At 46.1% G+C, this 13,136-nt stretch overlaps 1 protein-coding gene across 1 annotated transcript in view; it reads right to left on the bottom strand.

The window, feature by feature from the left end:
- LOC149441015 (uncharacterized) overlaps nucleotides 1-13,136 on the bottom strand; it is a gene marked incomplete at its 3' end in the record, with an annotated part of 73,510 nt that overhangs the window by 35,095 nt on the left and 25,279 nt on the right. The window contains 2 exon segments of the mRNA XM_089657892.1: nucleotides 3,398-3,432; nucleotides 9,847-10,035. Of these exon segments, the coding sequence (XP_089514018.1) occupies nucleotides 3,398-3,432; nucleotides 9,847-10,035 (224 nt within the window).

The following is a 13,136-nucleotide window of genomic DNA, read 5'->3' as shown; positions in this document are numbered from 1 at the left end:
AGAGCGGATATAGTGAATGCAGGGTCCGGGGAGAGCGGATATAGTGAATGCAGGGTCCGGGGAGACCGGATATAGTGAATGCAGGGTCCGGGGAGAGTGGATATAGTGAATGTGGGGACCGGGGAGAACAGATATAGTGAATGCAGGGTCCGGGGAGAACAGATATAGTGAATGCGGGGTCTGGGGAGATCAGATAGAAAGAATGTAGGGTCCGGGGAGAGCGGATATAGTGAATGCGGTGTCCAGGGAGAGCGGATATAGTGAATGCAGGGTCCGGGGAGAACAGATATAGTGAATGCAGGGTCCGGGGAGAACAGATATAGTGAATGCAGGGTCCGGGGAGAACAGATATAGTGAATGCAGGGTCCGGGGAGAACAGATATAGTGAATGCAGGGTCCGGGGAGAACAGATATAGTGAATTCAGGTTCCGGGGAGGAGACCAGATAGAGTGAATGCAGGGTCTGGGGAGACCAGATAGAAAGAATGTAGGGTCCGGGGAGAGCGGATATAGTGAATGCGGGGTCCGGGGAGAGCGGATATAGTGAATGCAGGGTCCGGGGAGACCAGATATAGTGAATGCAGGGTCCGGGGAGACCAGATATAGTGAATGCAGGGTCCGGGGAGAGCGGATATAGTGAATGTGAGGTCCGGGGAGAGCGGATATAGGGGATGCAGGATCCGGGGAGAGCGGATATAGTGAATTCAGGGTCCGGGAAGACCAGATATAGTGAATGCAGGGTCCGGGGAGAGCAGATATAGTGAATGCGGGGTCCGGGGAGACCAGATATAGTGAATGCAGGGTCCGGGGAGAGCGGATATAGGGGATTCAGGATCCGGGGAGAGCGGATATAGTGAATTCAGGGTCCGGGAAGACCAGATATAGTGAATGCAGGGTCCGGGGAGAGCAGATATAGTGAATGCGGGGTCCGGGGAGACCAGATATAGTGAATGCAGGGTCCGGGGAGACCAGATATAGTGAATGTGGGGTCCGGGGAGAGCGGATATAGTGAATGCAGGGTCCGGGAGAGCAGATACAGTGAATGTGGGGTCCGGGGAGAGAGGATATAGTGAATGCGGGGTCCAGGGAGAGCAGATATAGTGAATGCAGGGTCCGGGGAGAGCGGATATAGTGAATACAGGGTCCGGGGAGAGCGGATATAGTGAGTGCAGGGTCCGGGAGAGCGGATATAGTGAATGCGGGGTCCGGGGAGAGCGGATATAGTGAATGCGGGGTCCGGGGAGAGCGGATATAGTGAATGCGGGGTCCTGGGAGAGCGGATATAGTGAATGCAGGGTCCGGGGAGAGCGGATACAGTGAATGTGGGGTCCGGGGAGAGCGGATATAGTGAATGTGGGGTCCGGGGAGAGCGGATATAGTGAATGCGGGGTCCGGGGAGAGCGGATATAGTGAATGTAGGGTCCGGGGAGAGCGGATACAGTGAATGCGGGGTCCGGGGAGAGCAGATATAGTGAATGCAGGGTCCGGGGAGAGCGGATATAGTGAATGCAGGGTCCGGGGGAGCGGATATAGTGAATGCGGGGTCCGGGGAGAGCAGATATAGTGAATGCAGGGTGCGGGGAGAGCGGATATAGTGAATGCAGGGTCCGGGGGAGCGGATATAGTGAATGTGGGGTCCGGGGAGAGCGGATATAGTGAATACAAGGTCCGGGGAGAGCGGATATAGTGAATGCAGGGTCCGGGGAGAGCGGATATAGTGAATGCAGGGTCCGGGGAGAGTGGATATAGTGAATGTGGGGACCGGGGAGAACAGATATAATGAATGCAGGGTCCGGGGAGAACAGATATAGTGAATTCAGGGTCCGGGGAGACCAGATATAGTGAATGCAGGGTCCGGGGAGAGCGGATATAGGGGATTCAGGATCCGGGGAGAGCGGATATAGTGAATTCAGGGTCCGGGGAGACCAGATATAGTGAATGCAGGGTCCGGGGAGAGCAGATATAGTGAATGCGGGGTCCGGGGAGACCAGATATAGTGAATGCAGGGTCCGGGGAGACCAGATATAGTGAATGTGGGGTCCGGGGAGAGCGGATATAGTGAATGCAGGGTGTGGGGAGAGCAGATACAGTGAATGTGGGGTCCGGGGAGAGAGGATATAGTGAATGCGGGGTCCAGGGAGAGCAGATATAGTGAATGCAGGGTCCGGGGAGAGCGGATATAGTGAATACAGGGTCCGGGGAGAGCGGATATAGTGAGTGCAGGGTCCGGGAGAGCGGATATAGTGAATGCGGGGTCCGGGGAGAGCGGATATAGTGAATGCGGGGTCCGGGGAGAGCGGATATAGTGAATGTGGGGTCCGGGGAGAGCGGATACAGTGAATGTGGGGTCCGGGGAGAGCGGATATAGTGAATGTGGGGTCCGGGGAGAGCGGATACAGTGAATGTGGGGTCCGGGGAGAGCGGATATAGTGAATGTGGGGTCCGGGGAGAGCGGATATAGTGAATGCGGGGTCCGGGGAGAGCGGATATAGTGAATGCAGGGTCCGGGGAGAGCGGATACAGTGAATGCAGGGTCCGGGGAGAGCGGATATAGTGAATGCGGGGTCCTGGGAGAGCGGATATAGTGAATGCAGGGTCCGGGGAGAGCAGATACAGTGAATGTGGGGTCCGGGGAGAGCGGATATAGTGAATGTGGGGTCCGGGGAGAGCGGATATAGTGAATGCGGGGTCCGGGGAGAGCGGATGTAGTGAATGCAGGGTCCGGGGAGAGCGGATACAGTGAATGCAGGGTCCGGGGGAGCGGATATAGTGAATGCGGGGTCCGGGGAGAGCGGATATAGTGAATACAAGGTCTGGGGAGAGCGGATATAGTGAATGCAGGGTCCGGGGAGAGCAGATATAGTGAATGCAGGGTCCGGGGAGAGCGGATATAGTGAATACAAGGTCCGGGGAGAGCGGATATAGTGAATGCGGGGTCCGGGGAGAGCGGATACAGTGAATGCAGGGTCCGGGGAGAGCGGATATAGTGAATGCAGGGTCCGGGGTTTAGTAACACTTTAAATAAAGACTTAGAATATGATTGAAGCCCAACTCCAGGCTTAATAAAGAAACCAGATATAAAATCACTTAGGGGCTGATTTTCTAAAACTGGAGGGTGCAAAATCTAATGCAGCTCTGCATAGAAACTAATTAGCTTCCAGTTTGTTTGTTTTTTCTCAAAGCTTAACTGAACAAGCTGAAGTCAGAAGCTGATTGGTTTCTATGCAGAGCTGCACCAGATTTTGCACCCTCCAGTTTTGGTAAATCAGCCCCAATATGTTTCCTTTATATAATGTGGGTGTTATGTTTGTTCTAACACATGTAGGATGTTAGTACACTTTGGTGTTTTCTAAACTTCTTTCTGCATATTAATAAAGTACTGCTGTTCAGTTACTCACATTTATTGCTCTTGACTTTGATTGGATGGGATCTGCTTTTGGACAAAATTCAGAAAAATATAAATATGCATTCACAGTTCTGACCACAATACGATGCTTAACTAAGTTATTACAACAGCGTCTAAAACAAAGAAATACAAGCCACCCTAAGTAAAGAAAATGTTCTTGGAATTCAGTGTACAGATTTACAAAATAATAGTCAACTTCTGACCAAGTTGGCGGTGCAGCACATGTGGCGGTGGCCGGGTTCTAGCACCCTTGCTATCGGCTTATGTCTGTGACAGGCTTTGTGTACTTCCTGTGAGCAGGCAAACCCTGGAGGAGATTGGAAGAGGCTATAGAGCTCACTTAGGGTTGCCATCTCATGACTAGGGTATAGAAGATGCTTTGACAATGCTGCCGGACCACCACTACACCAACTACTGTTAGTTATTTAACCGCACATGGCACCAATTGGAGTGTAATGACCATAGCAGCCTTTTATTAACCAAATATAAACAACATATCAACTTATTAACATTCAGTACATTATTAAAAGGGGTCCCCAAGGCTCTTGTGGGCAATTATCTCAAGGAAATTAGACCTCCAGCCGCAGAAACATGGACTCGGAGAAAAACCAATAATCCTAGGTTCCACCAACCAGAATAATGGGAGCTGTACCCCTGACGGGTCCCTACAACTGTACCCTTTTTTCCAATAATAAAAACACATCCAAGGACCTTGTACCCCACCAGCTGCCATGACGTAATATACACAGCACTTGTACGTAACTTTTCAAAAAGCAACACAAGCTAGAAAACAAGGGAGGGAGGGTGGGAAGTTGTCCCGACCAAGCTTTCTTCTGACTAAAGACTGCCCAAACCCTCCTACATCCCAAATCCCTGAATCCCCACCAACTACAGCCATATCCACCAATCTGATGAGTACTCATGAATCCCATTCATTTGATCCACAAACAACTCCTACTATGTCAAACACCTTTTATCCCAGTCATGTCGGCCCTGCATCTAGGCTTCTCCTTCTTTCACTCCGGGACTAACGTCCCTTTAACCACTTGACAACCGGGCTACAGCGCAGTTGTCCAATTCTGGGGGGGCATCCTATAACATCCTCCCAGTGCCCTGATGAGCAGTGCTAAGCAGTGCAACCCACCAGTGCCACCCACCTGTGCCCAGCAGTGCCACCCACAAGTGCCAAGCAGTGCCACCCTCCTGTCCCCAGCAGTGCCTCCCACCTGTGCCCAGCAGTGCTACCCACCAGTGTCCAGCAGTGCTCTCCATCAGGGTCACCCATCAGTGCTGCCCAGCAGTGCCACCCATCAGTGCCCAGCATTGCTGCCAGTTAGTGCCCAGCAGTTCCATCAGTCATTGCCACCCATCAGTGCTGCCCATCAGTGCCACCTATCAGTGCCCATCAGTGCCCCCTATCAGTGCCCATGATTGCTGCATATCAGTGCAGCATTATCAGTGCCAGCTTACCAGTGCTGCCTATCAGTGTCACCTATCAGTGCCACCTATCAGTGCCCATCAGTGCTGCCTATCAGTGCCTATCAGTGCTGCCTATCAGTGCCTATCAGTGCTGCCTCATCAATGCACATCAGAGAAGGACAAAAATTACCTGTTTGCAAACTTTAATAATAGAAACAAAGAAAAACTTTTTTTGTGCTCTTTTTTTGCTTGTAGCACAAAAAATAAAACCCCCAGTGGTGATTAAATACCACCCAAAGGAAGCTCTATTTGTGTGAAAAAAATGATAAGAATTCACATGGGTACAGTGCTGCATGACCGCGCAATTGGCATTCAAAGTGCGACAGCGCTGAAATCTGAAAATTGGCCTGGACAGGAAGGGGTAGAACTGCCCGGTAAGCAAGTGGGTAAACCCGAACACATATTAATGACACGGGTTCTGTGGCAGATTAAGGTGGTAATTAAACTTGGTGCCTTATCTTCAATAAATTACCCTCAGAACCCGTGTCATTAATATGTATCCGGTCATAAAGGAATGAGGTGGCAACCCTAGACACTGTGTGCTCCCAGTTACTGCTGATGGTCAGGAGAAGGTGGGAAGGTATCTCAATGATCTGACTGCCATCACAGCAGTCACAGGATCAGGATCTCCACCTCCTCCCACCTCATTCAGAATCCATTTAAAGGCCGGCAAGAGGTGTCAGCAAATATTCATACAGTAGATGAGGTGGAGGTAGATGTGGGTGCATGGTTTTCATTCTGAAGAACAATAATTCCAGGAGAATTTTCATGGTCAGAGCACATATTCTTGCTGGTTGGTAGAGCACACAATCACTTCTACTTTTTGAGGAAGCTGAAGCGGGACAGTTTTGCTGTGAGGGGCCCTCTCAGCATTTACAAGTGTGCCATGGAACACATGTTGACTTACCATGTCACTTTTATTTGTAGTTTTTTCTAACATTAAAGCAGAGCTCCACCCAAAAGGGGAAGTTCCGCTTTAAGGATTGGTCCCCTGCTCCTCGTTAAGGATTGGCACCTTTGGGGAGCAGGGGGGAACGGATACCCAAAATTGACACGTCCACACTCCCACTTCCTCTGCGATCGCCTAGGCGATTGGAAGCGGAAGTTGTCCTCCCCCCTCCCTCCTAGTAGTCTTCTGGGACAGTAGACTATGGGGCCATTCACAAAGCGCACCAATACTAGCGCATGCGCAGTGGGCACCCGGGTGTGAAGCCGCAAGCTGTCACAGCTGAGTGCCCACACTAGAGATGCCGGCGCCGAGAACACAGGACAGCTGGTGAAATGGGATTCGGGGAGGACACCGCGGGATCAAGGGACAGGTGAGTGGCTCTCTTTTAAAAAGTCTTTTATTTTTTTACTGGAACTCCGCTTTAAAGCCTGGTACACACGTTGAGAAAATAAGATGAGAAAAAAAAAAAAAAAACACTTTCAGAGCTATCGTCCAATACGAGGTGGTGTCAAAAACTCTTAAGACTAGTTTTGTAACACGCCAACAGATGGCATCACAAGGCTGCACTCACAGTCACAAGGAGCACTGACCTTCGTAAATCAGTGTGTTAAAATACATTGTCCTGTGTACATCGGGAGCTGTGCAACTGGTGCTACTCCGACCATGTGCGTTACCACGTCTGCTATTTTAAAACATATATTCATTGACTTAAACCCAAAAACCCACAATTATAGTGAAAAAATCAAGACCCAAAGAGATTACCCAAAAATAAAAAATATATATAAAAGAACAAAAATAAAATAAAGTCCCAATATGCAAAGTGTCCAAATAATGTGTCCAAACAAAGATCAGTTTCTTGATAGGAAGACGCTTCCTACTCCACTGAAGAAGATGCAAATCAATCACAGGTGCTCTTCAAATACCTCAAAAAACAAAATCTCAACATAGTATATTACCTTTTAAATCCCAGAACTAAAGTGCCACACGTGTATCATGCGCATTTACCTGGTGATCGGGAGACCCTCTACACACGGAAAGGGGATCGTATACTGGGCTTGAGGAATTTGATGCTGTCTTGCTGATCTTATCATTTTTATATGTAAGTGGCTACAATAAATTTTATATATGATTATAATTCACATACTAATTCCTGGTCTGTTTGTGAGGTCCTGAGGAACAAGAGGATACCAATCTAAGGACACTCTGTACATATGTGGTTGATTACAAGCTGGAATCTGTTTGTTTTAGGGTAATTATGCACTTTATATATAGTTTGCAGTGATATTTATTAATTTTCTTTTCACATGAGTGCTGTGACACTGGAGTGTTTTTTTTGCATGATACACGTGTGGCACTTTAGCTCTGGGATTTAAAAGGTAATATACTATGTTGAGATTTTGTTTTTTGAGGTATTTGAAGAGCACCTGTGATTGATTTGCATCTTCTTCAGTGGAGTAGGAAGCGTCTTCCTATCAAGAAACTGATCTTTGTTTGGACACATTATTTGGACACTTTGCATATTGGGACTTTATTTTATTTTTGTTCTTTTATATATATTTTTTATTTTTGGGTAATCTCTTTGGGTCTTGATTTTTTCACTATAATTGTGGGTTTTTGGGTTTAAGTCAATGAATATATGTTTTATTAGTACTTCAGGGGAAGGATATCGATTTGACTTTAAGGGATTTCTGAGGATTTTATATATATACGTGTGCTGATTTATACTTATTATGTCTGCTATTTTATCATGGACACCAAATTAGAACAAAGAGCAAATTGGAAATTCTGTGTGAAACCCGTACACCCAAGTTTAGTCACCGACATGAAGGACTGGTCATCCACAGCACACTGACGTAGTTCTTGGCAGATTTCGACACTGTGTTCCTTCTGCTCCAGGGTCAGCAGCCTGGGGACAAACTTGACAAGCAACATGGCCCATGTTCAAATCACATGTGAGGATTGCCTAGACTGTTCAGAATGACACCATCAATGGCAGCAATGATGTGGATTGTTCTCCAAGGAACACCATGCACAAGTTGCCGAATGGTTTCAACATTTTCGAGGGTTGAACTCGTTGAAGGTTTTACTGATCTCTCATCGTCTTCCAGTGATGTTCTTCCACTCTTGAAGCTTGTGTGCCACTCAAAACACCTTGAGTGAGTCATTGTCAAACGTCTCTGTGGTAGATTTGCCCAGTTCCACGTAGAATGCCACATTTTCTCTTTGTTTTAACTTGTTGTCCATGATGAAATAGCAGACGTGGTAATGCACATGGTCAGACTAGCACCAGTTGCACATCTCCCAATGTCTTTTGGCACATTGACTTATGAAGGTCAGTGCTCCTTGTGACTGTGTATGCAGCCTTGTGCTGCCATCCGTTAGTGTGTTAAAAAACTTGTCTCAAAACGTTTTGATACCACCTCGTAATCTGATTGTTTAATACACAGTTTTTGAGAACCAATCACAGCAGATCATGCAAAAATATCCAAAGGGATAAGCACAACTTTTTTTTAACTGAACAAACAATTATCATGTAATTAGTATAGTATTTGTACAAAAAAAATCAAGTGATCAAGACCGTGCATGCTCGGAAATGAAACACTACATTACAATATAATACAATAGATTACATAATTTCCAAAGCTGTATTCTGTTTTACGAGAATTTTCGTGACTTTAATAACCTATTCATTTTTTATATGATACTAGCATGCAAAAACAAACAAACAAAAAAAATGGATGATCATTCGTCTAATATTCCCATCGTGTGTACTAGGCTTCAGGAGCTTAAAGTGAGGAGGTGTCTTGGCAGAGTTCATAGTATAGTGGGGGATAGCTCCCACCTGAGCAATGGCTTGTTACCATCTCGAAGGTGGTACTGAAGTATTGCCCCCTGTACCCCCAAGTTATGAAATATTTTTTCCCCAGGCAGTATGTTAAATTCTAGTGACAGTAGCAAGACAGTATACACTCACCAGCCACTTTATTAGGTCCACCTTGCTAGTGCCAAGACAATATCCCCCACACCAAGACACCACCACCACCACCAGCCTGAACCATTGATACAAGGCAGGATGGATCCCCCACACCATGACACCACCACCACCAGCCTGAACCATTGATACAAGGCAGGATGGATCCCCCATGCCATGACACCACCACCACCACCAGCCTGAACCATTGATACAAGGCAGGATGGATCCCCCACACCATGACACCACCACCACCACCAGCCTGAACCATTGATACAAGGCAGGATGGATCCCCCACACCATGACACCACCACCAGCCTGAACCATTGATACAAGGCAGCATGGATCCATACTTTCATGTTATTTATGCCAAATTCTGACTCTACCATGTGAATGTTGCAGCAATCAGTCTGCCCATTCTCCTCTGACCTCTGACATCAATAAGGCATTTTCCTCCACACAACTGTCCCTCACCAGATATTTTTTGGACCATTCTCTGTAAACCCTAGAGAAGGTTGTATTTGCGGTTTTTGAGATACTCAGACCAGCCTTTCTGGCACCAACAACCATGCCACTTTCAAAGTCACTTAGATCCCATTTCTTACCCATTCTGATGCTCAGTTTGAACCTCAGCAAGTCGTCTTCACCACATCTACATGCCTAAATGCATTGAGTTGCTGCCATGTGATTGGCTGATTAGAAATTTATGTTTTCAATCAATTGAACTGGTGTACCTAAAAAGTGGCCGGTGAGTGTAGCATTGAAGTGGATAAGGAAGCATAGGACCCATTATTCTTGTATCATTGATGAAGAAGTCTCAGTGACGTTATCTACAGTATGCAAACTGTAGTGTTTACCTGTCTTGTACACGATTTGCATGGTTATACGTTTTCTGGTGTAGCATATACAGGACTAAAACTATATTTTATTTTATGATTATCTATTATAGAATGACAATCAATTTGATGAATCGTGGATCAAATTCCACATTCATCCAATGAGCAAGATCTAACTTTAGGTGAAAGAACTTATGGGAAATTACCTGGTGGTTGGCGGAACAGTTTTAGGCTCTTCAGTTTGGTAACCAGCAGCAGTTTGTTGAACTTTTCTTCGTGAAAGATATAGAGGAGATCGCCAGCCCACTTTTTAATCCTAGACTCAATATACTGTGCCCAGTTTTTGTCTGTTTGATTTCGCAGATCATCAATCAGCGCAACCACATTGTCCCTCCCTGTTTACAAGGAAGAGATTAATAATAATAATAATAATAATGTACAGAATTGATCAAAAGATTTTTGAGATGTAATCCTCCTCTAGACAATTACACGTATTGCCAATATTTTAGTAACATCCTGTTTTCAAGGAAAAGAATAATAGTCAATAATGCACACATTTGAACAAATGATTGTGTTGGGAAGCAACCTTCCCCTGAACAGTTATATGTATTGCAAAGATTTTAGTAAACCTCACCCAGCTACCTGCTGTGGTTTGTATTGGAACTCAGACTCCCTACCATTAGTAGTTTCTTCCTGTGTGAGAAAAGGGAGAGCCTTCCTGCTATAGTCACACAATCCATCCCATACTTCCCAAACGTCCCTGATTTCGAAAGATTGTCTCTGATTTGGAACAAAGTCCCTCATTCCTCCTCATTTGTCTCTCATTTTGTTCTGATCTATACAGTTGTATTTAAAATGTACTATGTATCTTTCAAAAAGTGTTTCCCAGCACTAAATCTTTCATCCAATTTTTAAATTGTTGCATTTGTAAACTTCAAAAGTCAGCATAAAGGAATAGGAGTGGTTAAAAAAGAATTTGTGGGATTAACTAGTCTTTTTTGTGTGTGTATTTCTCCTTTAAGGGGATGTGACAGGGGGTGTGGCCTACACCTACATACAAAACATATCAAAATCTAGTGAGCGCTAGGAGAAAAAACAATCAGGAAGCAACTAACACAAAATGGCGAAGCCACTTCATCCACAAAAACAATAAATATATAAAAAAGTGCAGCGCTTAGTATCTAAATCATACAATCAAACGTGTAAAAACAACAACTGTGTAAACCTATTATAAACGCAAATAAATAATTATGAATAAATGCAAATAAATACGATTATAAAGGCCAAAAAGTGAAGTGTAGGAGGCGGGTTACTTTGAGAACGAAACGCTTCAGAGGGGACCTACGTGCTAGCGTCACACCGCCGAGTCCATGCGATGGTCCTGTGGCCATACTTGTAAGTGTGTCTGTTTGGTTCTTACCTTGCTCCACATGGATGTAACCATTTTTATTCAATAAAATACTACACTATATGCCACTATCTCCGGGCTCTGGTTTGTGAGCTCCCTTCTCTAGCATTTGCCACCGCCAGGTCATATGCCAATTCCTGTACTGGAGAAGTCAGATATTCCTTAGAGCAGGGGTGGACAAACTGTGGCCCGCCAGCTGTTGTGGAACTACAAGTCCCATCATGCCTCTGCGAGTCATGATGCAACAGTCAGCCTTTCAATGCCTTATGGGACATGTAGTTCCATGACAGCTGGAGGGCCACAGTTGCCCACCACAGAGGGATTTCTACATAGAGCCTAGCTGTTTCTGATACCTGGTTGCATGCTAATTCCTGCAGTGGAGAAGTCATATTCCTCAGAGGGATTTTTGCATAGAGCTCAGTTGTTTCTAATTTCTGGTGAGTGCATAGTGGTGGAGGATAGTCACAGATGTCACTTCACAGATGTCACTTCACTTCACTGGTTATCATTGATTTAAAGCTACACCTACATACATTTGCTGATAGGTGTCCCTCATTCCCATCTCAGAAAGTAAGGAGGTATGCATTGCAGCATCATCAACTGTCTCCCTTTAGACAGTTATCACCAGTACCAGATTGCACATCACTTCTTGTTCTTATGACAACTCAAAAATGTGGCTTTGCCCATTATTTTCTGTATCAGAGACAATGGACAGTAGGACCTACACTATATTGCCAAAAGTATTGGGACGCCTGCTTTTAGATGTACATGAACTTTAATGGCCTTCCAGTCTTAGTCCGTAGGGTTCAATATTGAGTTGGCCCCGCCCTTTGCAGCTATAACAGCTTCAACTCTTCTGGGAAGGCCGTCCACAAGGTTTAGGAGGGTGTCTATGGGAAGGTTGGACCATTCTTCCAGAAGCACATTTGTCAGGTCAGGCACTGATGTCGGGGGAGGAGGCCTGGCTCACAGTCTCCGCTCTAATTCATCACAAAGATGTTCTATCTGGTTGTGGTCAGGACTCTGTGCAGGACAGTCATGTTCCTCCACCCCAAACTGGCTCCTCCATGTCTTTATGGACCTTGCTTTGTGCACTAGTGCGCAGTCATGTTGGAAGAGGAAGGGGCCATCCCCAAACTCTTCCCTCAAAGTTGGGAGCATGAAATTGTCCAAAATGTCTTGATATGCTGATGCCTTAAGAGTTTCCTTCACTGGAACTAAGGGGCAAAGTCCAACCCCTGAAAAACAACCCCACAACATATTCCCCCCTCCAACAAACTTTACACTTGGCACAATGCAGTCAGGGAAGTATTGTTCTCCTGGCAACCACCAAACCCAGACACGTCCATATGACTGCCAGACAATGATGTATGTTTTGTCACTCCAGAGAACACATCTCCTCTGCTCTAGAGTCCAGTGGTGGCGTGCTTTACACCACGGCATCCGACGCTTTGCATTGCACTTGGTGATGGAAGGCTTGGATGCAGCTGCTTGGCCATGGAAACCCATTCCATGTTGGGCTCATCTGAAGGCCACACCAAGTTTGGAGGTCTTTAGCTATTGACTCTGCAGACAGTTGGAAACTTCTGCGCACTGTGCGCTTCAGCATGCGCTGACCCCGCCCTGTCATGTGACGTGGCCTACCACTTGTTGGCTGAGTTGCTGTTGTTCCCAATTGCTTCCACTTTGTTATAATCCCACTAACAGTTGAGCGTGGAATATTTAGTAGCCAGGAAATGTCACGGATGGACTTATTGCCCAGGTGGCCACCTATCACGGTACTACACTCGGAGTCACTGAGCTCCTGAGAGCGACCCATTCTTTCACCAATGTTTGTAGAAGCAGTCTGCATGCCTAGGGGCTTGATTGTATACACCTGTGTCCATGGAGGGGATTGGAACACCTGAATCACATGATTTGGAGGGCTGGCCTAATACTCTTGACAGTATAGTGTATGATGATGATGTTGAATCCTCCTAGCATAGACATGGGCAGCAATAAAAATCTGACAGGTGAGGTTCTAACCCTTCACCATTCTATCCAAAGCCTAACATTTCGGCTTTCTGACTAAGGTCTTCCTAACATGTA

Source organism: Staurois parvus, unplaced genomic scaffold, assembly GCF_062004578.1.
Source record: "Staurois parvus isolate SC_StPar_1 unplaced genomic scaffold, SC_StPar_1.0 ptg001037l, whole genome shotgun sequence".
Lineage (NCBI taxonomy): Eukaryota > Metazoa > Chordata > Amphibia > Anura > Ranidae > Staurois > Staurois parvus.
The sequence above is the reverse complement of the archived record's forward strand: the minus strand, read 5'-3'. Positions and strand labels throughout refer to the sequence as shown.